The 27,196-nt window shown below is 37.6% G+C and overlaps 1 protein-coding gene across 4 annotated transcripts in view; it reads right to left on the bottom strand.

The window, feature by feature from the left end:
- The window catches only part of LOC106055294 (uncharacterized), a 29,505-nt gene extending 14,792 nt beyond the window's left edge, over positions 1–14,713 (bottom strand). For 2 of the 4 annotated variants that reach the window (XM_056010039.1, XM_056010042.1), the window contains exons 1-5: positions 14,651–14,663; positions 5,533–5,659; positions 5,033–5,151; positions 3,314–3,492; positions 1,644–1,857 (exon numbers count right to left, since the gene is read on the bottom strand). In XM_056010039.1, the coding sequence (XP_055866014.1) occupies positions 1,644–1,857; positions 3,314–3,492; positions 5,033–5,147 (508 nt within the window). In that variant the 5' untranslated portion in view covers positions 5,148–5,151; positions 5,533–5,659; positions 14,651–14,663. Of the gene's footprint in view, positions 1–1,643; positions 1,858–3,313; positions 3,493–5,032; positions 5,152–5,532; positions 5,660–14,650 lie in introns of all 4 variants that reach the window. The other 2 variants (XM_056010041.1, XM_056010040.1) reach the window with 2 other exon arrangements.
- Positions 14,714–27,196: the final 12,483 nt, after the last annotated feature.

The raw sequence follows: 27,196 nt of genomic DNA on the forward strand, positions 1-27,196 counted from the left end.
TGGGACCTTTTGGTGTGCCCTTTTCCGGGCCGTAACAAGTTTGTTGATTTCAGCTGTCCAAAAGTTCTTGATTTTTTATAAAGGTAAGTTCGAGGAATAAACTTTTAGCCATTTCCAGGATAGCTGACGGTATGCAAGGTCGACAGAGCTAGACTCTACATGAATTTTTTTAAGGGCATTGTCTACAGCTGTCTCATATCCTTTTCAATTAGCTTTAGTGTAGCACCACTTTCTTGGCTCTTTTGTGGTCTTGGTGTTGATTTTAGAAAATGCATAGATATTAATGAGCATTTTAACTAATATAATTTCAGTCAATTTCATATGATTATGATTGGACTTGTAAGGAGAATGCAATCATGCAGTGAAGCTCTTGAACTACCACAAGTAAATTTGCAGGTTAATCAAAAGAGTACTATAACCATCGATAATATAAAAGGATACTGTGAAACCACAATGTAACAAAAATGATTTTTATTTAAGTTTCTGTATTTCTTGTTTGTTTCCACGTTTTATTTTTATTATTATTATTTTTTTAATGTATTGTATTTTACAATATATTTATTTCAAAATTACGATAAAAAATTTTAATTTTTGATACTTTCAAATGGGCCTAGGATGTAATGTGGACTCAAATGCTACACGAAAAATTATTCTTCGAAACTTAATTTGAAGTCATAACAATGGCATGATAATTTGGATAATTATAACTACTACATCGATTATTTCAAATATTTTTAAAGTCAGTTAAATATAACTGTTAGATGGAAAATTGAAAACTGTTTGCTGCGGGTGACTAAAACTTCTATTACAAGTAAAATATAGAAAATATTTTTTTAACAGCAAAAGTTATAAGTGATTTTACATTATGTATTGTATATTAATGATGTACTTAATTTTAGTAGGTCAATAATATGTTGTTTTTTTTTTAGTCTAAATACTTTTATGGATCAATTTTATGGAGGGGGGTGATATCGGGGAGGTTTTCGTTTTGTCTTTCCTAAACCAATTTAAAATTAAAACACAATCTCTATCTGTCTTTATTTTCAACACATGCCGTTTTTAAATTTCAATTCTTAGATAATGCAGTGGGATTTAGCTGAGAAGCCAAAACTTCCCTCATACCCCCTCCTACCGACTGGTCCACAAAGGAGATTGGACCATAGCTTATTAAGCATGCTAAATATCTAATATATATATATATATATATATATATATATATATATATATATATATATATATATATATACAGAGAGAGAGAGAGAGAGGAAGCATTGCTCTCTAATATAACTAGTATTTTTTATTATTGTTAAAATGCATTTTAAAACTATATTTACTTTTCTTTTAAGTCTAAAAATAGCCGACATTTGAGATATAGTCAACAGCTGAACTATAGTGTTATACAGCAAAAAGCAAATTTCCTTTACTATCAATAATGTACTATCGAGTTATTATTTGATAGGTTTGCTTACAGAGGTAACACGCAGTACCGTGTGAGTTTCACTTTATTCCATGTTGTTACGTACTCTCCAATATAACTTTGAACCAATAAAAATAAAACCAGTGTCGCGTTATTTAATACAACGAGGTTTCACTATATTTCTCTCTTTATCTCTATCCCTCTGTTAAATAACCGAAAGTTTCACCTAATTTCGTAACAGGTGGCAGCATGGTTTCATTACTGTAAATCTCTTGGTGATTTGATAACAACATAACTGCTCTTACGGTCGCATTACTGTCTTGATGTTTTAATGTTATGTTGAAGATGACTTGGAAAATGTTAACTTCATCTGTGCCTACACAGTAGCAGGAATCCGTTTGGTCACTGTGACATTCATCCACAAAACGAATTACGCAATACTGAAATAAAAATACAGATATTACATTAGGTCTATTTTTGAATTGACTTACTTGACATAGCCCTTTTCACTCGTAGTGGAGCATAGGGTCGCAACAGTACTTTGCCATTGGTCTTTGTTCAGGGCAACTCCTTCCAGTTGGATTCTTGTCTCTATTGCAATTTTTTCCCTTCTTTAGTCACCAAGCCTTTCTCTTTTCCTGTGGGTTACAGTCCATGTACTCTTCGTTGTACTGTCAATGCAGTCGTAATTGCCTCTATTAGTGAATGCATCTGTCAGCATAGCGGAGAACATGATACTGAACAGTGTGGGTGCTGGGACACAACCTTGTTTTACCCCGTTTGATACTTCAAAAGGCTCTGATAGTTCTCTACTCCCCTGAACACGAGTCTTCATGCCATCATGAAATAGTGTTACCATGGTTATAATTTTTTGTGTAAATCAGTACATCAGTAAGATGGTGAAATATAGTATTTAAAATTTGATTTTTTCTTTTTGTTTGCAGATAAACTTAATTCTACCATCTGGTGAGGCATCAAAACGCCTTTTTCTGGATTTTTACTTTGACTTCGTTGCAACAAGATAAACAGAAATCTCAATTCTCACAAACATGTTGTAAGAGACAGAAGTAAAATAACATTAGCTTGTAGAAATAGTTAAGTTGTAAAATAACATTAGCTTGTAGAAATAGTTAAGTTGTAAAATAACATTAGCTAGTTGAAATAGTTAAGTTGTAAAATAACATTAGCTAGTTGAAATAGTTAAGTTGTAAAATAACATTAGCTAGTTGAAATAGTTAAGTTGTAAAATAACATTAGCTTGTAGAAATAGTTAAGTTGTAAAATAACATTTGCTTGTAGAAATAGTTATCTTCAGTCATACGCGACCAAAAATCATGTAATGGTAGATCTTTGTTTCTTTACAGTGAAGAGCAAATAAAATCCATTTCTTTACCGTATACTTAGACTAATTCATGTCTAGGTCTACTAGTAACTTGTTTCAATAGTTCATGGAACACCTATTCAAGCCTAGGCAAACATTAATGTTCCGCAGAACACAATTTGGAAAACACTGATGGAAACGTATGTTAAATTAAATACAATGCTAATCAAGTATGAAGGTTTACATAAGATTGTGTGTACAATATATTTACCTACACTTAATGATATTCTAAAATATTGACATATATATGATTTGTTATAATATAGTGATTTAGATACGATTCTGCTATTTCGACAAGAAGAAATAATAAACATAGTAATATAATCTACATTTTCTAAAATGTCGACTTACATATAATGATATAGCCTACTAAAATGTTGACCGACAAATGGGGCAGTTACACTGTTTACATGCTATTATTGTATTGATGTATAGATCTATACTTAATATAATAATAAAATGCTAACTAGTGAGTAGTCTTACAACATAAGATAATATTCTATTAATTGACTTACATATGAAGATGTTTCAGAATGTTCCTTTGTCACAAGCTCCAGTCCAACTGCTAAGACATTTTTATTGCTCATATTCACTCGGCCCGTCATCAAATAATTATCCAAACCATCAACATAACCAATCTCACATTTCGCTTTGTTTACTTCTGAATGATTTCCATACAGAAATATGTACTGCTCTAAAAGAAGAAATAGCACAGTTAGTGACACTATTGAATATAATGTAAGTATTTGTGTATGTATATATGTATCTATACGTCATTAGGATTACAGCAGTAGACTAAAACAATTTTCTCCGCAAACATTTACAAGTTTTAGAGAATCAATACTAATCATTAGGCCTAATAATACCTTTGCGCACCATCTTATTGCAGGCCCTAGTAGCTTTGTCACCTACACGGCTCTCCGCCATTAAAGTATAAAACAATTAATAAAACACACCAAAACATCAGCAAATTTAAAATTAAAACTCGAGCCTAGTTGATAAGTGGCCAAGCAACTCTTGTCACTCAGCCACACACCACACACTTTATGCCTTATGTCAAGAATGACAAATAAAATATTGCATTGTGACTTAGTAAACAATAGATGCCATCTATAAATCTGATAGGTTAGTTTTTCTTTTCAAAGCAAATAACTAACAAAACCCAGTTTAGATAGCTTGAAATAATTAATATAATCGTGCTGGGTAATATTTTATTTTCCTTATGAAGTATTACAGCGTGATCAATCTTCGAAGTCAACTGTCCCATACCAAAACAAAAGAAATGGTAAAAAAAAAAAAAAAAAAACATATGCTTTACGCCGTATTGAACATGATTTCCAGCTCGCGGTCAACATATTAGCGTACGCTGCCGCTTCTTTGGTTTTAAAATAAACCTTGGAAAAACGAAAGGCATGTTCAAGACGTCATCCAATAAAATCTACTCAGCCCAAAAGATCACCATTATTAGACACTCTCTGGGTACTAAACAGAAGCAACTAAGACTACTTCTTAAAGTCCAACAGCTAAGCTGGACAGTGCACGTATTCCGTACAAGGGACGATGGTATGCTCTTTTTTAGTGAACTGAAAAGTGGTTGGCGTGACAGTAATGTCCGAAGGAAACTCCTCTTTAGAATACTAACGCAACGTTTTTAAGTTTTTAAAAAAATGCGCCATTTTACTTTGTAACAAAGTGCATGCTTTACCATATAACTTAGAGATTTTGCATCATTTGATGTTTGTACTAAAGAAATATTAAATACACTAATTGCAATATTAAATGTCTGAACGTAACCATTTGAGAAGTTACGCTGTAAAACCAATAGTAGGCCAATAATTTTACGCTAAAGATGATATGTGAAACGTCATGATATGAGCTGCGGTTTTTCTATATTGTAGGGGCACCTAAGAGACTTTCTACTCTTATTGCCATTGTCATTTCGAATTATTATAACACAAAAGCAACTCTTTGGATTGATAGTCTTTACTCATTTTCGTTATTACACAAAATTTTTTTAATGAGTTCGGATAAATATCTTCTCCTCAACAAATCATTCAACCGAGCGATCTCGGTCACCTGGTGGTTTTATTTTAAAATAGCAATACAACATCAACTCCAGATCCCTGATATTTGGAGTTTAGGATTAACGCAATGTGGAAGTAATCTTGACATAGGGAACATGCTTTCATCAGCCTTATTATATTAAAACGTATAAAAAACAAATTACATCTTACCTCCGTCACATTTTTCACATGCACGGAATAATGTATAGATGACGAAATATATTGTTGGACATATTGAAAACCGCATTAACCCAGTTATATTCTTCTTCTTCATTGCTTGTTTCATAGTTCTAAAAAAAAATATATAAAAGTTTCTGTTTTCAAATAAACTCTTATGTCGGCCCATGTGGGTCGGTTTATTAGATATTAATTCAGATAAGCTGCGGAGCTTTAGCATTTTTAAGCATGGGTAATATTAGGATGTACTCAAAGTACAAAATAGCTATTTAGTTTTGATAGGGGAATAGTTGATGTCACAAGATAAGAAACATTTAGTCTAACAAAATTTTATAGGAAATCATCATGTCTGCATTTCAGAAGCTAGAAGCTATGAACGAAAAATAAAACTAACAACAAACCAATGAAAAAAATTCTTCCTGTTTTTAAATCAAAAGTTTTCATCAATGTATATATATATCAACAAACCAAAAAAATCGATTATTAATTTCTACCTAGCTGCCTGGTCGTCCGGTAAGCAGGTGAACTGTCGTTGGGACTAATCGACGGTGCTGGATTCATAGCCTTCCTGCTTGCCCGTCATATTGAGGGAGGTTTGGACTAGAAGGTTAAGTATCAACTCTGAAGGAACATGCAAAACATATAAAACATTGTACAAACTAACATTTTAAAGTTCAATGAATAATATCGTGTTTTAACTATAAGGCTTGTCTTCGAGTCCGAAGATTAGTGAGGAATACAGTATTTCCCGTGGCTGCGCAGCCCCAGCTGTGACCTACATATTTTGCCACTCCAGGGCAAGAATAACCATTGTCCGCAGGTGGTCGATTTAGATTTTCTTTTCGTCGTCTGCGTTTGTCCTCGGCAGCAGATTTTCTTTTGGTCTCAAATGTGCATCCCGCGGCCTTCGTGAGTGACCTCCAACTGTCTCGTTCTGAGAACGCATGCAGCCAGGTGCTCTCTTCTATGTCAGCCAAGGAAAGTTGACGCCTAAGCTGGTCTTTGAAGCGTTTCCGTGGGGCGCCTCTGTTGCGTCGACCACCCCTTTAGATAACCAAAATAAGACTGCCTTTGGCATACGTTCGTCTCCCATATGGGATACGTGCCCTGCCCAGCGTAGCTGTCGGACCATAAGACGTCATTATATACTGTCCATACCGGCTTTCGCAAGGACATCGCTGTTTTTAGTCCGGTCCATGATGTAGCGCAAGCATCTTTGGTGAAAGAGCTCGAGAAGTCTTAGTTGTTTTTTATACAGTGTCCATGTCTCAGAGTCATACAGAATGGTTGAGAAAACCACCGTATTGACTATAAGGAATTGATAACATACCAAATAAAAAGATTACCATCTTATATAAATTTTTGAAGAAGTTGCATGTGTCGATTTGGAAGATCATTGTCTGATAGCAATAGGAATACACAATGTGCATGTCATATTTGTTATACAATTGCATACATTTATCCTTTTTTTTAGCTTGATGATAAGAAGAATTATGATTTGTGACATGGACTAAACTATGAACATGCTAAAGGGTAAGCTCAATTATAAAAGAAGAATTACTTAGAACAGAAATCACTTCGACTATAAACACATTAAAACTAACTTTTTTTTTCTTCTTCTTCTTCTAGCCAGCTTTATTGCTGCTGAGCTGTGAGCTCTTTTGCAGACTGTGCCAAGGAAAAAAAGTGTGCTGTTTTCTTCAGTTGTTCAGCACTGCCTTACAGGGTGTTGGTTATGTTGGACTGTAGTGGAAGTAGGGTCTGCCTAAGGTGGATTAGGGAGGGGCATTCAAAGAGGATATGGTTTACGGTTTCAAAGGGGTGGGCGCAATATCTGCAAAGGGGTAGTTGTGTGGAGTTTATTTTGTTCAGGTGGTAATTTAATAGTGGTGTGTGTCCTGTTCTTAGTTGGAAGATTGTAGATTGTTCTTTGCGGGGGAGGAAGTTAATACTGTTCAGTTTGTTAGGCGTAGTCATTTCTCTGTACATGGCTATGCCTGTGTTTCCTGATGCCCATTGGTTGAGCCACTCCTCTTTGTGATTGTTGACTAACATTGACCTTAGGGTGAGGTAGTTAACAGGTCTATCTGGTTGTTCCATAGATGAACCTGCCTTTGATAGCTTATCTGCCTTTTCATTTCCCATGATGCCAATGTGTCCAGGGATCCACTGTAGTGTAATATTGATATTTAATTTTGATATCATCTGGTGGATTATCACAATGAGTGTTGTCAACTCTCTTGGGCTGTTTGAGGTGCTGCTTTTAAGTGATTGCAGAGTAGATTGGGAGTCTCTAAAGACAACAATATCTGATGGTGGTTGCACTCCTTCATATAATTTGTTTTCCACTGTCTGGAGTGCTATGGTAATTGCCTCAATTTCGGCTTGGAAGTTTGAGCAGTAATCACCACAGGGTGCGCTTATCTCAAAGTGTTTATTTTTAGGGAAGACCAGGAAGGCACCAAGACCAGCATTAATGGTAGCTTTGAAAGCCGATCCGTCTGTATAAATATGGATAGCTTTTTTTTTGATAGCTTTCGATTGTTACAAGCGTGCCTACTTTGAGCTCCAGTGGATTTGATTCTTTTGTTAAGGTGTTATTTAGTATATGTGTTTTGATGGTTGGTTGTTTGTACTTTAGTCTGGGTGTAATGTTTGAAAACCTGGTAATTTTTTCTCTGTTATTGGGTAGGTGGTGTTTTAGGGCTAGTTCGTCAGTAAGTTGGATCAGAGTCCTTTGCTTTTTTTGGTTGTTTTTCCTATTTCTCTGTGTTAGTAATTTATTAGGATGATCGTCCTCCAACCTTCTGTATCTCTCAATACCTTCTAATGCTGCTCTGTTGCGCCTTAACTTAAGAGGTTCAATATTGGAGTCTATTTCACAGGCTGCTGTGGGAGTAGTTCTCATACCTCCACTAATTAACCGCAAGGCTTGGTTTTGGATTATATCTAATGAGGATTGATATGTTTTGTTGGCAGCTACTTGTATGGAGAGACAGATATCCATTACAGATCTGACATATCCAGTGTATAACTGTCTTAAGGTTTTCTTTTCAGCTCTCCAGGATGTTCCTGCTAGGTGTTTTATTATGTTTAATCTTTGTGATGCCTTTTCTTTTAAATCTGCCATAAAGTGTTTTAGAGACAGTCTTTGGTCTAGTTTTACACCAAGATATGTTGGATTTTCTTCTTTATTTATTGGCTGAGAGTCTATTTTTAGGATGTAGTTTCTTTTTGCTGTTTTGTTGCTGTGGCTAAAGATTGAGTAAACTGACTTTTCTTTGTTTATTTCCATTTTCCATAATTTTGAATATGTGGAGATAGTTGTGAGGGCTCTATTTAGTTTGGATCTAGTCAGCACTGGATATTTCTCTGTAGTCCAAATTAAAAGGTCGTCTGCATAAAGTGCCTTATTGACCTAAATGAGGTCCGGGGGGGGTCATTCATGAAGATTAGAAAGAGAGTGCAGCTAAGGGCTGAACCACGTGGTAGTCCTTCTTCCAGACTTTTTTTTACTAGATATGGCACCTTCGAATCGGGTTTGGATGGTTCTGTTTTTTAAGAATGCCCTGATCCAGCTGTACATTTTTCCATGGATGCCCATTTTTTTCATCTTCAAAAATAGACCTTTTCTCCACACTCTATCATAGGCTTGCTGCAAATCTATAAAACTGCTGTAGTGTGCTTGTTTTCATGAAACCCTTCTACTGTGTCCTGGATAAAACGAAAGAGGTGGTCTTCTGTTCTACTTGCTTTCCTGAAGCCAGCTTGTGCATTGTGGATTGAGCAAGTACTTTCTAGCCACCAATAAAGTCAGTTGTTGATCATTTTTTCTGCCATTTTGCCAATGTTGGATGTTAGAGATATTGGTCTATAACTTTTTGGGTCTCCATGTGGTTTATTTTTCTTTAAAATGGGTATTATGTTTGTGGTTCTCCATTCCTGTGGTATGTCTCCAGTTTTCCATGTATGATTGATAAAGTTAAGTATACAGTTTTGAGCCTGTGGTCCTAGTCCCCGAATCATTTCATTTGTTATTTTATCGGGTCCAAGGGATTTTCTTGACTTGAGGCTTTTTAGGGCAGTATTAAGCTCATGTAGAGTGAAGGATGTGTCAAAGATCTGACAGTTGACTATTGGAGCTTTTTCTTCTTTCTTTAAGATATTACTGAAGGCCTGGTCCAGTTGTTTTCTTGGCTTTGACTTGTTAATGTTGGCAAAATATTTATTGAAGGTTTCAGCCTTTTTAAGGTTTTCTGTTATTATGTCGTCAGTGCCTTTTATAGGTTGGGGGTTTGTTATTTGTTTCTTTCCTGCTAGCCGGTGCAGAAGGGTCCAGGCCTTTCGACCATCCTTGTTTAGATCTAGTTGTTCGCATGTTGTGGTCCACTTTTTCTTTTTTTCTGTTTTAATTTTGTATCTTATAAGCCCTGTCAATTTGTTGTACGTTGTCTTGTTCTCTCTAGTAGGGTTTTTTTCTATAGTCTTCCTGGCCATGTTTCTTTCTTTTACTAATTTATCTAATTCAGGTGTCCAAAAAGGTTTGTATTTCTTAACTTGGCCTCGAGGGATGTATTATTTTGCTGCTTGTAAGATGTTGGAGACTATAGTTGTGTAGGTTGAATTGACGTCTGTCTCAATTATGCTTGATAGTCTTGTGTCTGTTTCTTGTGAAAAAGCTGCCCAGTTAGCTTTTTTATAGTTCCATCTAGTTGTTTTGTTGGATTGGTATCTACCTGGCATTCCAATATTGAGGAGTATAGGCCTGTGGTCACTACCTATGTCTTCAAGTACTGTTATTTTAGAAGAGTCGGTAATGTCTGTAGAGAAAAAGTTAGGCCAGGTCTGCTAGTTGTGTTGTGTGCTCTGTGGAGGAAAGTTGGAGGTGTAGTTTTGTTTTGCAGAAGTTGTAGGTTAGAGGCATTTGTTACATCCTCTACTTCTTTGCCACGCTTGTTGTAGTGTGGGTAGCCTAGGGAAGGTGTGTGTGCATTGAAGTCGCCAGCTATTATTGTCCTTGTGTAGTGTGGTAGTTGTATGTCTATTTCTGCTGTTGATGATGGTGGGCAATAGTAGTTTTTGATGGTGTACTTTGTTCCTCCTCTCCACAGAAGTATTTCCTGCGTGTCGATGTCTGTATTGTTCTGTATTTGTTTTACTGTGGCTTGTGTGTCGTTTCTTATGAGGGTCATAATTCCCTGGCATTTAGTGCAAAGGCATCTGTACTGTGTGTAGCCTGTGATGTTTTTTTTTTTTCTTGGGCAGTAGTGTTTCTTGTAATAGCGCTATGTGTATATCATGCTTCTTGAGTATGTGTTGGAGTTCTGTTGTCTTGTTTTGTAGGCCTAAGATGTTGAGTTGCAAAAGGTTTAGGTGTTTGCTGCTAGTCTGTTTTTTATTTCCAGTAGCTGACTTATCACAGGCAGTCCTGGAAGAAACTGCCATGCGCAGACCTTTTACGAGGCGACGTCTGAGCTCGTATGGATTTTTCGTTAAATTCCTTGGCATTTAGTGTAGGCTGGGTGTTTCCTCAGGCTTTTTTAAAATATGTAAATATATAGTCCCCGCATTTTAAGGGAGTTTTCGGTCTTGGCAATTTTCTCCAATACTGACATAAAAGCAAACATCTAGGTCTGAAGACTGTAACCGGAATATCCATGGGACAAGGTCGGGTTGGCCAATGGTCCATTCTCCGCCATCCATAGAGCTCTCCAAATGGAACTTTTCTGCAGTAGAAAGCTTAAAGTGGACTGTGCCCTGGGTATGCTCTGTGGAATCGTCACATCCTGGATCCAGGCCCCTTCACGATATCACATTCACCAGATTTAGAAAAAAAACACTTCATGATGGGTTTATGCCTAGTATTAGAATATAGTAAGACAAGGACCTCCGTCTGGTGTAGTGCAATCCAGACCTCTGTCAAAAAGCACCTAGAGGGGGGGGGGGAAGGTCCACTATTATTCACTCTTGGTCATTTCCAAGCCCCGATACCTGGTGCCTCCCTCAGGTGTCTGCCTATTTATGTGCTGAGTGCTATTCAGCACTGCACTTTCCTACTGAGATCTGCCTATTTGCTATTTCTTGTTCAGTGTCTACTCGACACTACTCAACTATTTGCTATTTGCTGTTCAGTGTCTACTCGACACTACTCAATTCTACTACTTGGCGCTATCGGCCTTGCCCGCCTATTCGACAGCCCACCTGTCAACTTATTAGGTGAGACGTCCCTATAGACTTAGATCTGTGTGAGACGTCATAGCTACGCCAAACCCTCTGCAACTCACTGGACAAATCCTGTCAACTACGCTGCCCACGGCAGATCAGCTCTGCCCGCAGTACGCTTGTGCCCACGGTAGCCGGCCACCCGCCCTACTGTGCCCACTACAGATACTAGAACTTGGGATTGAGACTCCACAAGAACTATATCACCGGCGTTCCTCTATCCACTAGAGCGCCACCTCCATCTGCAGAACCTCAAGCCAGGACACAGCCAGCTGCGACATCAACAGGAAAACCAGCTAAGTCAGAGGACAAAGTGACATACTCTCTTATTAAGTGCAAGAGTGATGATTAAATATATTAGTAATTAGAGATAGATGCAAACCCTCCCCCTTTTTTATTCTTATATGAAAATATTTATGTAAATAAATATTCTTCATTTTCAACTTTTGTATCTATCTTTCATTGCTTGTCTCGTTGCGTGTCTGCTCCCGATTCATATGCTGATAGGTTGGTGTGTGATAGCTTTAAAAATAATCATCCCCTAGACATTAAACACGCCAAACACACGTCACATTTCCCCACCTGTCACAGGGAGTTAAGCATGTAGATCTACTCTTAACACGTATTTTTTACTTGCTTACAGTATCTAGATCTAACCGCACAGACCTAGATCTATTTCAATATATTAAATAAATTGGTTTGTGTGATGTCACATAGCATAGCCTTAGCTCTTTGACTGCTGTGTTTTGTTTTCAAAAAAATGCTACTTTTTTAAAAAAAATAAGAAAATGTTCCAAACATGGCTAAAACAAAAATTTATTGTTTAAGTACCAATGATGCTATAGTAACAAATTTGGTATCAAAGTAAAGGTAAATGAATGGAGAATGTGAAAATGTAAACATCTTTCTATTTAAATATAAGATACAAATTATAATCTAAATAATATGACACTCAGAAAAAAAAATGGATGCCAACTTTAGAACTTTTGAGACCTAAATTTAGATTTTGTTCTTTGTATTACTGTTGAAACAGCATATTTAGACTATTTACAGCATTTTCAAAAAGAAATGTGATAAAACAGTCAATAAAAGATGATGAATCATTGATTATATTATTATTTTTACCTTGTTTTTTAGTCAGAAAAAAAGTGAAAATTATTGCGCTTTTCATTACTACCAATAACAATAGATACCAGTACTAAATCTATCAACCAAATGCACTCAAATATTATGTACATTTGAATCAATGGGATATAGATCTAGATTTGTCTTCTTTTTATTTGCATAGAACATCTTTCATTCTAATACTAGACCAGTGCAAGACATAGGCTAGCGAGAGATCAAAGCCTAAATCTCTAACTAGATGAAGGACAATAAAAATCCTAATTCATCTTACCTAAGATTTAGACATCAAATAGATCATTATTACTGTTCCTTTGTGATATTTTCAAAAAGAAATGTGATAAAATAGTCAATAAAAGATGATGAATCATTGATTATATTATTATTTTTACCTGGTTTTTTAGTCAGAAAAAAAAAGTGAAAATTATTGCGCTTTTCATTACTACCAATAACAATAGATACCAGCACTAAATCTATCAACCAAATGCACTCAAATATTATGTACATTTGAATCAATGGGATATAGATCTAGATTTGTCTTCTTTTTATTTGCATAGAACATCTTTCATTCTAATACTAGACCAGTGCAAGACATAGGCTAGCGAGAGATCAAAGCCTAAATCTCTAACTAGATGAAGGACAATAAAAATCCTAATTCATTTTACCTAAGATTTAGACATCGAATAGATCATTATTACTGTTCCTTTGTTATAAATTATGGATTTAGAATAGTTTTATATTTTACTTTTATTTAGTAGTAAACCTTTTGGAGTGCAACTTGAACCAGTATAGTGATGGTGATGATTTTTACCAAAAAACAATACTAAAAAAAATTGCTAGAAAATATACCAAGAAAAGGCCCAGCATGGTGGATGAATATTGGATTTAGATCTGCCATTTCTGTTGTTTTCATTTATCTAAGGGTTAGATCTATAGGAATCTACAAAGGTGTAAAGATAAAAGCATAGATCTAGTCAACCTTGATCTACATTCAAGACCTAGCCCTAGTATAAGGCTAAGGCCTAAGCCTAAGCATATAAGGCAATACTAGATCTAGGACTAGATCTAAATCTAAATGCTAATAATGTCCAAGTCTGCTTCATCCTATGCTAAATCTTGATCAAGATCTTCATTATTACAATTCATAGAAGTATAAATAAAACAATAATAAAGCTTCTTCAGTAGTAAACATTGTGGGTGTGTCTTGGACAAGCATAGCCATGATGTTGTAGATTTTTACAGATAAACAATACTAAAAAAAAAAAGAAAATGGGGAAAAAATGCCCACAGTACAGTGGATGATTATTTGATGTAGATCTACCATTTCCTTTCTTTTTATTTACCAGAAGCTTAGATCTAAAGATATATCTAGATCTAGAGTCCAAGTCTAGAGATAAAAGCTTAGATCTAGTCAATCTCGATCTACAGACTACACCTAGCCTACTGACAATAATAGATTTAGATCTAAATACTAATAATATAGATATAATCATATAAATACGCTAAATTTAGACCTACCTGAATCTAATCTAGATCAAATTCTTCATTATTACTATTTATTTGTGATAATTTTTAGAATAATTATAAAGTTTCTTCAGTAGTCAACATTGTGGGTGTGTCTTGGACTAGCGTAGTCATGGCGACGTTTTTTTACATTGTAAAAAAAGTAATAAATAAATGTCTAAATAAAGCCAAAAGCTTCTAATTTCTATGTAAACAAAGGATGAAGAACTCTTTTATAAATTAAAAATAGTTCCACTGTTGTTAGTTAAAATTTTTAATTTAAAAATGCAACGAAACAAAGGTAGGGTAAGAACGTCTATGGGATAGACGTTCCGTGCGTTTAGGGCAGACAGACCGTCTATGGGATAGACGCTCCGCACTCATTGAGTTAGATTCTTAGCCGTTCCGTAAATCTTGCCCTGCTCAACACAGAATTTGTTTATATCAATTATATCATGTCCTTGTTTCTAGATCATACCAATCTAAAACTAGAATGATGGACGAACCAACTAAAATCCCCGTACCATGGCCCTCTTTTTACCAGTACCACTGCACTAGCAACAGATGTTTAAAAAACACGTATACATTTCAATAGACAAAACGACCACTCCCAATATATTTCCGAAGGGTAAAATAAATAACGGATCTATTATAGCAGTTTCTAAATAAGGAATGTTTATAAATCTTTCGCGATAGCAACAAATACAGTCTAGATAACTCTAGCAGCACAAGCTCTTAGATCTACACACTAGATACTGTACTTACAGGTGGAATCCTGTTACAGCTGGCTCTTGAGTCGTGAAAAGCCAGTGTGTAGTTGGTTGAGTCCGTTTAATTGCAAGACCTAATTTGGCCTTCAAGGCTTGCGAATAAGCGGAGTAACATAATCGGATTTTCTAAATTTAATGCAATAAATTCAAGGAACACCACAACATTCTTTAGACAAGGGATATTTAGATCTGTGTTTCGAAATAGGGCAAAGCGATAATATATTATATGTGTCACGAGTCGAGTCTATTACCTATTTCGACCATTTTCTAGAAGCGAGTTCAAACCAGTGCAGGTGTCCAGCGTAAAAAAGTTAATTTTAGATATTCAATCAAAGAAAGAGGTTAAGGGAAAAAATAGCACATGTCAGCTTCTAGAAGGTCAAAGTTACTAAAAGAATTAACGGAGAAGGTTCCATGATTCTGGAACGTACGATCAAAGAAAGTATAAATTAGGGGAAAGTCAGTTAGATGGGGTCCTCGCAAAGTAGTAGTTCTTGTAGAGCGATGGTCCTCGCTCAGTCCTCGATTAGTAATAAGTTTTGTGATATTAGCGGGTCCATTAGTTTTATTAGTTGAAGTTGAAGTTATACTAAGTGAAGTTTCATGTATCTTTAAGTTTTATTTATAAAGTATCAAGTCAAGTTGTTATTGAATTGAGAAGTCATTTTATGTGAAAGTTGAAGAAGTATTGTTAAAGAAGTTTTAAGAAAATACAGAGATATGTTTCTTTCTTGATTTCATTGAATTGTCAAGTTTGATAATATAATTCCCGGCAAGTGTGTTTATCACAATATGTTATTTCAAAACTAGTATGTTTTGAAGAAACATCTGTAATTTAAAACATAAGACTAGATACACATGTTTATTGTTCTTCAATGTTTTAATGTCAGAATCTTTTGATTTTTAAATACCTCTATTCAAGTCAGATCCTAAGGGAGGAGACTGTGTGGTTAGAACCTGTGAGGACACTGATATACAAAAAATGGCTCAAACGATTTTCCTATAAATTTTATAGTTGATGTGTACTGTTGGGAAAAAAAATACTAATTCGTTGGCAATAACGGAAATCTCTAGTTTGACATTAATAATTTTTCAAAGAATAAGCCTTTAAATAAATATATTTCAAATTGTTTTTTTTACTAGGTCTAGATTTAGATCCAACATCGGTTATGAAAGGACTATCTCATTATTGAAGGACTATCGCGTTCGTGAACTTTTTTATGGCAGTGAGAGCTGGACACCTTACATGCGTCAATAACAAAGATTAAATAGCTTCCACCTACGCTGCCTGCGACGCATAATGTGCATCTCCTGAAGGGATCATGTCTCTAATCTGGACGTTTTGAAACTGGTCATTATGCACAGCATATATGCTCTTCTGACACAAAGAAGACTACTTGGCTCGGTAATGTCAGATGGAAAACTCCCTAAGGACACCCTTTAGACTGAGCTTGCGGAGGGGAGTCAGACCCATGAAAACATATGAGAAGAGATAGCCCAAGACCGGACAGCATGGAAACAGACTCTGCGTGCTGGTACTAACCTCACCGAGAGCAAAAGAAACAAAGCTGCCTTAGTAAAGAGAAAGAGAAATAAAGCTGCCCTATCAGCTAGCCCTAGGGCACGCACAGCGCCAAGGCTCCAGAAATGGCTTGATCTACCACTCCAGATTCTGCGCCGTCTCAAGACGAAACCAATGCCATTTACTCATGTGGGCACATCCTTTGTTTTACTTTGTTGATTTTAGTTATTATTATTATTAAATTGTGAATATTCCTATGTATTCAATGAGCTGTTAGTTAGGAGGGTATACTATAGGACATAGAGAAATTGTGAAAGAGGTTGACAGAACTTGTTTGAAACCGAAACATTCCAACAGATTAACGGATGGGTAAAGGTGACTATGAAGTAAAATATAAAGCTGGCCAAACTGATTTTATTGAATGGTTATCCAATTGATGTGATTGTTTTGTAAAGCGCAAATCTCTCATTCAAAGCCTGATCAAATATAACTTTTCCCTTTCGGTATTTCCAGGCCACGTACAGCGGTGTAGGTGTAAGTGTATAATTTGAATCAATACTTATTAATTTGTGTTTTTTAAATTGCATTCCAAAAATGGCATACTATTTAGATTTGTTTCTCTTTTTAAATAAAAAAAGTAAACATGTTTTTGGCAATGTAATAAATATAACAGAATTTACTTAATTTAGTAACACAATTAAAAAAAAAATTACAAAAGATCTAAAACCGTTTGCATAAATTTGTACAAAATATGGCAAGATACCATCTCCCTAACTAAATATTCTTTAGTGTTTATTACTATCAATAGTGAATAGTTGTAAAAATGGTGTATTTTTTAGAAAAAAAAATTGCTTGCATAGTTGATTTAAAAAAATTCGTTTTTAGAAAATAAAATAGCGGTTGCATCAAACATTACAAGGTCTAAAATATCACGATGTCTTATTTACAATATTTTTTCTAGTTTATGAGATCTAATTTAAACGGACGGACTGACGAACGGACATACAGACCACACATAACAAGTAGCGGCTATTTCATTTCGGGGGTCACTTAAAAGCAGAAATGTCTTCTCTTGATGAACTGATTCACGTAATTCATCATAATTAAAAGCATGCACGTCAAATGAACTCAATTAGATAAGTAGAAGCAACAGACCAATAATAATGTAGCATTCGAGGCACATTTAGCACACTCACATTTGCATTGGGAATAATAGTTTCAAAATTGTTATGGGCTAATCTAATCTGACTTTGACTATGTATCAATTATTACTTAACATTAGCCACAGAACATCATTAATTAAATATACTTGATAACAACATTCAGTTCTATAAAATGAGACTTTATTAATCATTGGGAAATCCTTCCGGCTTCCTAAAACGTCGCTATTTCTAACTACTATTTAAAACACAGCCTACTTCTAACATAACGCCATGTTGGATGTTGGTCTCTTGTTCGCATAGTCTACTACGTCATTAGTCTGTCTTACTACGTCATTACTTTTACCGTCGCTAAAACAATACATAATATAGTTGTCTAACAAAACTAACCTACTCTCTAATCAGGGCCGGTCTTAGGCCACTGTATGCGGTCGCAGTGGGCCCCGCGCTTTCATAGGCCCCGCGCTAATTTTAGGTGTAACTATAAAATTGCAAAGTATACGAACAATTTCTCGAAAAGTCCTGAATTTATAAAAACTCTTGAAAACTCATAAAACTCTCCTGAAATAAAAGTCAAAATTGTCATTTGTGGGTGTCAGTCATTGCGAAAAAAACGCCAAAACTACGCTCGATAAAAAAGGCATTGTCAGCTTTCATGTAATAAAATGTAATAATCGGGCGAATTTTCACCTTAACCGGAAGTTCCAATACTTTATTTACTTTTATAGTCACTGGCATATAAATATGCCATAGGTTGCAAGATTCGTAAAGTAAAGTTAATTTGATCGCAATTTTGTATTTATTAAAGAATTAATAGAATTTAAAGTCGAATTTGTTTTCTGAAACCAAATCTTAATTTTCATTTATTATCCTTATTCCCACCAAGACTAGGCCTCGCGCAATCAGTTTCGCATAGGGCCCCGAAATTGCTAGGACCGTCCCTGTCTCTAATCTAGTACATTACAAAATCATTTTGTCTCTATCAGATTATGGGTATGAAAAAACGTCAAAAGAACGGAAGAAATCTCTCAATTAACCTACTCAAAAAAAAAAAAAAAAACAAGCTGTCAACAATCTCGTGGGTGTCGTTTTGGTTTAATTACGAATGTTATCTGTGTATATTTAACACATTAGGAAATGGCACCCTTCTAATTTTCTTAACCTGAAAACCTACTGAGTAATTCGACATGACTTTAAGTTTCCTGTGTGACTCACAGGAAATCGTAAGGTATAACGACATACAACTTCTATTTCTATATCTTTTTAGCGGCCCCCGAAAGAGAAATAGAGGCTATTAGTTTTGTGTGATCTGTCCGTCCGTCCGCCTCGTTTAGATTTCAGAAACTAGAAAAGAAAATGAAAATTGGACATCATGATATTATAGATCATTCAATGTTCTGATGCAACGGCAATTTTTTTTTTCCGAAAGTGAATCTTTTATTTTTTTTTTTTAATTATCTAAGCAAGCAGATTAAAAAAAAATACACCTTTTTTTAAATTAAACACTTAAGGGGAGATACTTTTTTAAAAAGTCGCAAAGTTCTTCAGAAATAAATCAAACTTCATTTATAGTACAGAAAATTTAAATTGAAGATTACAAAGTAAAAAGTATCAGTAGATCATTATAAAATAGATTTTCCATTTATTAACTAACTCATGGTATGGAAAACTGATTCAACTGTTATTTTTAAAAAAGAATTTTGATACGAACCTTCGTTTTAGTTGTAAGTAAAAAAAAAAATAAAAAAAATTATAGCGCAGATTTAACATATTCTCATCCTCATTAAACACTTCACAACAATCTAAATTAGACTAATTAGAGACAAAAGTGTAGTTCTAGATTTAATTTTAAATGTATAAACAATTTCAACAAAATTTGCATCTATAAATTATTACTAAGCCTACTATGGGTAATAGTGCACTATGCTGTTCGCACTGAAAAAACAGGTTATTTGTCCGTTGTTTTTTTCCTAGCCTGTCCACTCCAATATATTAAAAATTGTTGGGGAGAGGTAAGTATCTGGGAGCAGTGGCGTTAATGCGGGGGGGGTGCGATGGTTGATGTCCGCACCGGGTGAGACCATTTTCATTGCAACAACCAAGTTGTAAAGATTATTGGCAAAAGCAGACACATCGGAAAATATAAAAATAATAAAATCTCTAGGTATATGAACAAACATGCCTAAACACATCTAGATGTTAGTTCAAGTTTAAATGACATAGCACAAACCTGTACAGGTGATGTTAAGTCTGTTTCTAATTTTAATTAATTATCATTGTACAATTTGCCTTACCAATTGAAAAACTGTCAAAAATAGTGGGATTTAATAATAGAATTGACAGTCATTTTACATTTGAGTATAAATCAATAACAGTAGGTAATCAGCTTACTGTATTGGTTGAAAAAAAAAAGAACTAACCGCACCAGGTGATACCGACACTGTCTATGAGGTTTCTATGCTGTTCTTAGGTGATAAGTTAACGCTACTCTACTTATTCCAGAAGACTTAGAAGAGTCGTATAAAAAAGGACGTGCTGTCCTGTTTTTTTTTTTGTGTGCTGACGTGTGAGGAGCCCAGCACCCGCAAATTTACCGCCCAGGCTTTCCCCCCAGCAATGGAGAGGTCACCCCATCTTTGACAGTAATGTCTATGAAAATACTAGCTGATTGGGGTAAGCTGGAACGCCAGGTACCACACTTGACGATATGAGGGGCTTTTTAGCATCATTGGATAGCTACTGCCTTAAGCCGAGCAGCCCACGGACAATAAAGTGCTATCCAGCCACAGCTTGCCGCACCACTGGATGCTTGGTGCCAAGAAAAAAAATGCAAGCTGCTCGCCCACACCTGCCAATACAATCAAAAGAAAACCCTCAACATTAATGCGTTTTAAAAGCTGGAACATACGGACAATGTGTTCTGGCTTTAATACTGACCCTGAACTCGTCACTGACATGCGTCAAACAGCTATCATCGACAGAGAACTCAGCAAACTAAACATTGATGTGTCCTGCCTGCAAGAAACCAGACTGGCAGACAGTGGATCTCTTACAGAATGCCATTATACATTCTACTGGCAAGGAAAACCAGAACAAAGCCCCCAGAATTCATGGCGTCTGCTTCGCAATAAGAAACAGTCTCGTCCCCTGCATTGCGATGTTTCCCATAGGAAATGAAAAATTAGCACACATGAAATTTGCATCACCGCAAGGCAAAGTTAATGTAATCTGTGCTTACTCGCCAACCTTTGCTGCACCGGAAGAGGAAAAAGACAGATTCTTTCAAGCACTGGAGGACGTAAATAAAAGTATTTCAAAGTTTGAGCACCGCTATTAAAACCGAGACTTTAATGCCCGTGCTGGTGATGTATTGATGCGTGGCCAAAATGAAAGGAACCTCATGGGGTTGGCAAAATTAAAATCAATGGCCAAAGGCTTCTCGAGTTCTGATCCTCTCGTAAACTGTGTGTGACAAATACATACTTCTCAGGCAAGGAACGTCACAAAGTCTCATGGCAGCACCCACGCTCAAAAAGGTGGCACCTGCTTGACCTCTGCATCACTCGAAGGATAGATCTTAAAAGCGTCATCCACACCCGCTCGTACCATAGTGCGGACTGCAACTCAGACCATTCACTAGTGCTAAGCAAGATTAAAATAGTTCTCAAGAAGGTTTATACGTCAAGTCAACCTGTAAGTAGGCGAATTAACGTCAACCATGTAGGTGACCCAGAGAAGTGTGCACTTTTTGGCGAGCTCCTGAACAATTCTATCCCCTCGATAAGTGATGGAAGAACAAGACATCTCTATTAGATGGGAGAAATTAATAAATGTAATCTACAAAAGTAGCACGAAAGGTGAAAATGAAACGGTGCCTGGTGATTACATATGCCCAACCTGCGACCGCAGCTGTGTATCAAGAATTGGCCTCTTTACTCACACAAGAATTTTAAAAAGGGAAATACAAATGTTTCAAGCTGTAAAATGCCACAGACTTTTTGTTACATAAAAAAACTTGCATTTCCCTATTAAATGTATGCCAAATAAAAGTTTTTCTGATTACAAACGGAAAAGTTATTAAAGTTAAAATTTAAAATTACGTAGGAAAATGAAAAATAATAGTGTTACGAATGAACAGTGACAGGTAGAGGTCACTATGTGTGACCCCGGCGAGATGACACAGCACCGAGTGTTATCTGGAATCTATGCATGTAAACAAAGACAGGATGGGACGTGCCTCATGTGTTGTTCCAGAGGACGAACAGATTTACGAAGGGGGGGCATTGTGACAAATGAACAGTGACAGTTAGAGGTCACTACGTGTGACCTCGGCGAGATGACACTGCAGCAGGCATACTCTGGAATCGACATGTATAAACAACAACAGGATGTGATGTTTCCTCCCATGTTGTTCCAGAGGGTACTAGCAGTGTTTTTGCAACAATAGACAAGCGATTAGGGACTCTTTATAAACCAGAGATGTTCATGTGAAAAGAGTCAGTACAGTCGTCGACACTGTTCTCTACTGTGCGAGACAGTAGAAGAGAGTGGACTTGAGCCGTTACAGTCGATACAGTCGATGTAAGACGTATACGCTACATGTTACAGTGACGAATTGTTATAGTTATAATTCAATAAAGTTATTTAAAGCTGGAAGTTGAGTCGTCAAGTTCTTTGCAGTGTTTCTTTTATTTGTGTGCCTAGTACGTTTAGCCAGAAAATCAGAAATATGTAACAATTGGTGTCAGAAGTGGGATATTTTCTGGCTGAAATGTCTTCGAGGAAACTACTTAACCAGCTGTTGGTCAAAGAATTAAGGCAAGAACTTCGTGAGAGAGGTCTGCAGCTCAATGGTAACAAAGAAACACTAACAGAACGCCTAAGACAGGCCCTTATTGAGGAAGATCAAGATCCAGATGAATACATATTAAACCCAGATATGACAGAGGTCCTGAGTAACATGCAGGGCCAGATGGACTTAATGAAGGAGAGCCTCAAGAAAATAAACGCCATGAATGAAAACGTAAATGAACTGATGAGCTCTATGAACGAGAAGATTGACCAGAGAGTCAACACTGTGGAAAAAGAAATGGAAGAGATAAGGACTCATGTCCAAGAACAACTGAGTAAGGAACGGGGTACTAGAACAAAAACATTAGTGCCCGAAATCTCTGGGAAGATAAAGCCGCCTGTGTTTGATGGATCCATCTCATGGACTGTTTACAAAAGACAGTTTGAGGCAGCGGCCAAGGTTAATAACTGGAACACTGAAGAAGAGAAAGCGACTGCTCTGGTGTTAGCTTTAAGAGGGAAGGCAGCAGAACTGCTTCAGTCAATAACAAATCAACAAGATTACGCTGCCATTGTTAAGGCTATGGAGCTCCGTTACGGAGACGAACATTTACAAGAAGTTTATAGAGTTCAGTTGAAAACCCGACAACAACGCTCCGGTGAAACCTTGCAAGAGCTAGAGGCGGACATAGAACGTCTTGCTCATTTGGCATATCCAACAGCAGCACAAGACTTTCTGGACGTCATTATCACTGATGCATTCATTGATGCTATTCGAGATCCAGAACTGAAGAAGGCAATAAGAATCAGTGGTAAGCGCAAATCCAGCGAAGCTCTGGTCTACGCCCTCTCCTATGAAGCCGCCAAAGACGCCTCTAAGAATATCCATCATGGGCGTATGCTGGAAGTCCAAGAAGAAGATCTTACACAACTTCTCAGAAGGGTAACTGAAGTGCTAGAAGAACGCAGACCAAATAAGAAGCAAGAAGGACAGAATAGAACCAGTGTACGTTGTTGGAATTGTGGAGAACCTGGCCATCTACAAAGGAACTGCACGAGAAGATTTCCCCGACAAACAGAGTATCAGCACAGACCGGAGACAGATGCAAGGTCAGGTGCTCATGTCTACCAGGGAAACTAACTTTCGCCGGTTTTATGGGGCAAAAATCGGCGATCAAGAACATGACAGCCCCTGCAACTATAATTCCAGTCGCTGTGTTAGGGAAGAATAAAAGTCTGTACATCAATGGTAGAATTGGATCTCGAAATTACCGTTTTCTTCTAGATACTGGTGCCTCACGTTCAGTCATTCGTCCAGACATTGTCAAAAAGAACGAAATCAAGAGAGTGAACTCTTACTCCTTGAAGACGGCCAGTGGAGAGATGATGCCTATACATGGACTGACAAATATAAACTTTGAGCTCGGGCATCAGTCATTTATACATGAATTTCTGATCGCTAACATTACGGATGACTGTATTATTGGGCTCGATTTTATGCAGAAATGTGAATTCTCTCTGAACATCGGAGGTGGTACTTTGAAATGTGGTGATGTTGAGATTCCCTTGCTCGGGGATGAAGATGAAGAGAATGGTCAAATAAGAAGAATCCTTTTAACAGAAGATACAAGTTTGCCAGCTCAGTCTGAAGCAATTATCTGGGGAAAGTTAGAGCATGGTCAAACTGCAACGATGACGGCGATAGTGGAAGGCATTGAAAATGACAACAGCGGAATGGCAGTAGGAAAAACATTGGTCCTTGTCGGAAAAGATCAAAAGGTGCCCGTCAGAATCATGAACCTCGGCCTACAGGAGAGACATCTAGAGAAAGACAGCCCCATCGCAATATGTAATACTCTTGACCTGATAAGAAACTGTAATAATGATATCACGATCGTTAATTCCACCAAACCTTTCAATCCACAAATTACCAAGCTCCTGACAGAAATGAAAGTGAATTTATCAGATGAGCAGTTCAGCAAAGCGGAACAGTTGATCATTGAGTTTGAAGATATTCTGCCATCTGATGAAACAGACTGCGGACGGACAAACATGGTACAACATCGAATAGACACTGGAAACACCAGACCGATTCGACAGCCACCACGTCGCTTGCCGCTAGCAAAGCAACAAGAAGCTATGGACATGATAGAGGGCATGACGCAGCAAGGAATCATTGAGCCCTCAAATAGTCCTTGGTGTTCGCCTATTGTCTTAGTAAAGAAGAAGGATGGATCTATGCGATTTTGTGTAGATTACAGAGCTCTGAATGAAGTCACACATAAAGATAGTTATCCACTTCCTAGAATCGACGATACTTTGGACACGCTTGCAGGGTCCCAGGTATTTTCTACTCTCGACCTAAAGAGTGGGTATTGGCAAGTTGAAATGCATCCCAATGATAGAGAGAAAACCGCCTTCTCTGCTGGCAATGGCCTCTGGCAATTTACTGTGATGCCATTCGGTCTCTGCAACGCACCAGCCACCTTTGAACGATTGATGGAGAGGGTTTTACGAGGACTTCATTGGACTACATGCCTTGTTTACCTTGATGACATTATTGTCATTGGCAAAACTTTTGAAGAGCACCTTGCAAATCTGAAGGAAGTATTTCAACGGATAAGAAGTGCGGGAATGAGACTCAGCCCAAAGAAGTGTTCCTTATTCAGGAAAAACGTTAAGTACCTTGGTCACATTGTGTCAAATGACGGAGTCAGCACTGACCCTGACAAAGTTGAGGCAGTGAAACGATGGCCTACGCCAAGTAATATCCATGAGCTGAGAAGTTTCTTGGGACTCTGTACATACTACCGACGTTTCGTGCCAAATTTCTCAAACATCTGTAAGGTCCTTCATCAACTGACAGAGCAAAAGAGGCCATTTATTTGGACATCTGAATGTCAAGAAGCTTTCGAGAGGCTGAAAAACACACTATCCTCATCACCAGTATTGGCCTACCCCATTCCAGGGAAGACATTCATACTCGACACAGATGCAAGCAACACTGGAATAGGCGCAGTCTTGTCCCAAAAGGTGGATGAAACTGAACGAGTCATCGCATACTTCAGTCGAAGCCTATCGAGAGCTGAAAGGAACTACTGTGTGACGAGACGTGAATTGCTGGCTGCTGTGGATGCAATAAAACATTTCCACAAGTACCTATACGGGCAGAAATTTATCTTAAGGTCAGATCACGCAGCTCTGCAATGGTTGCTTTCGTTTAAGAGCCCTGAAGGTCAGGTGGCAAGGTGGATCGAACGTCTTCAAACCTATGAATTTGAAACTAAGCACCGAAAAGGGCAAATTCACCAAAATGCTGATGCACTGTCTCGACGACCCTGCAAAACAGAATGTAAGCACTGCAAGAGGGCTGAAGAAAAGGAGGTAGCTGTCAATTGTCTTCGGCTCGGAGTAGATGTTTCCGGACCCTGGTGTGATAAAAGGATTCGAGAGGACCAAATGCAAGATGAAGATCTGGCTCCCATTCTTCTATGGAAAGAAGATGGACAACGGCCAGATTGGAAAGACATCTCTGAGAAGGGGGTAGCCACCAAGGCGTACTGGGCTCAGTGGGACTCGCTGACGTTAGTCAATGGTGTCATCAAAAGAGTTTGGGAATCTGCTGATGGAACATCCAATCGCCTTCAGCTGATGTTACCGAAGGTGAGAGTTGCTGAAGTACTGAAAGAGATGCATAATGGCGCTAGCGGATCTCATCTTGGTGTCAATAAGACTCTGGAAAAGGTTCGTCAGCGGTTCTACTGGTTCAGATATAGAGAGGATGTAGAGGAATGGTGTCGAAGGTGCGACATATGTGCGGCAGCAAAAGGCCCTCGACGCAAAACTAGGGGTCTTTTGCAACAGTATAATGTTGGTGTTCCATTCGAGAGGATCGCAATAGATGTAGCAGGCCCATTTCCTGAAACCAAGAAAGGAAACAAATACATTTTGGTAGTCATGGACTATTTCAGCAAATGGCCAGAAGCTTATGCCATACCAAATCAAGAAGCTATCACAGTGGCCGAAACACTCGTGGATAACTGGATCAGTCGCTTTGGTGTACCTAATGAGTTGCACTCTGACCAGGGCAGGAACTTCGAGTCCAAAGTTTTCCAGGAGATGTGCAAGACACTTGGCATCGAAAAGACTCACACGACAGCTCTCCATCCGCAATCTGATGGGATGGTGGAGCGATTCAACAGAACCCTAGAACAACATCTGTCTAAGGTTACTGATGACCGACAAGACGACTGGGACAGCCATATCCCCATGTTCCTCATGTCATACAGAGGATCCGTTCATAGCACCACAGGATATACCCCAGCGAAGATGTTATTTGGTCGTGAGCTTCGTCTACCATGTGACCTGTTATTTGGGATTCCGAGAGATACGCCAGTGTCTTCAACTGAATATGTCACCAATCTCCGAAGACGATTGGAGAATGCTCATGTATTGGCCCGCAGAAACATCAAGACCAACAGTGACCTGATGAAAACGAGGTATGACAAACGGGCCAATACGTCGGGGTTCCATGAGAATGATCTCGTGTGGCTCTATAACCCACAGAGACGAAAAGGCAGATCCCCGAAACTCCAAAGAGACTGGGAAGGTCCATACCGTGTCGTAAAAAGAATAAACGACGTGGTCTACCGGATACAGAAAAGTCCACGGTCCAAGCTGAAGGTTGTCCACGTTGACCGACTCCATCAGTACCGTGGTGAAATAGAATCTGTTCGGGACGAACAGATCTAAGAAGGGGGCAGTGTTACGAATGAACAGTGACAGGTAGAGGTCACTATGTGTGACCCCGGCGAGATGACACAGCACCGAGTGTTATCTGGAATCTATGCATGTAAACAAAGACAGGATGGGACGTGCCTCATGTGTTGTTCCAGAGGACGAACAGATTTACGAAGGGGGGGCATTGTGACAAATGAACAGTGACAGTTAGAGGTCACTACGTGTGACCTCGGCGAGATGACACTGCAGCAGGCATACTCTGGAATCGACATGTATAAACAACAACAGGATGTGATGTTTCCTCCCATGTTGTTCCAGAGGGTACTAG

Source organism: Biomphalaria glabrata, chromosome 14 (assembly GCF_947242115.1).
Source record: "Biomphalaria glabrata chromosome 14, xgBioGlab47.1, whole genome shotgun sequence".
Taxonomy (NCBI): domain Eukaryota; kingdom Metazoa; phylum Mollusca; class Gastropoda; family Planorbidae; genus Biomphalaria; species Biomphalaria glabrata.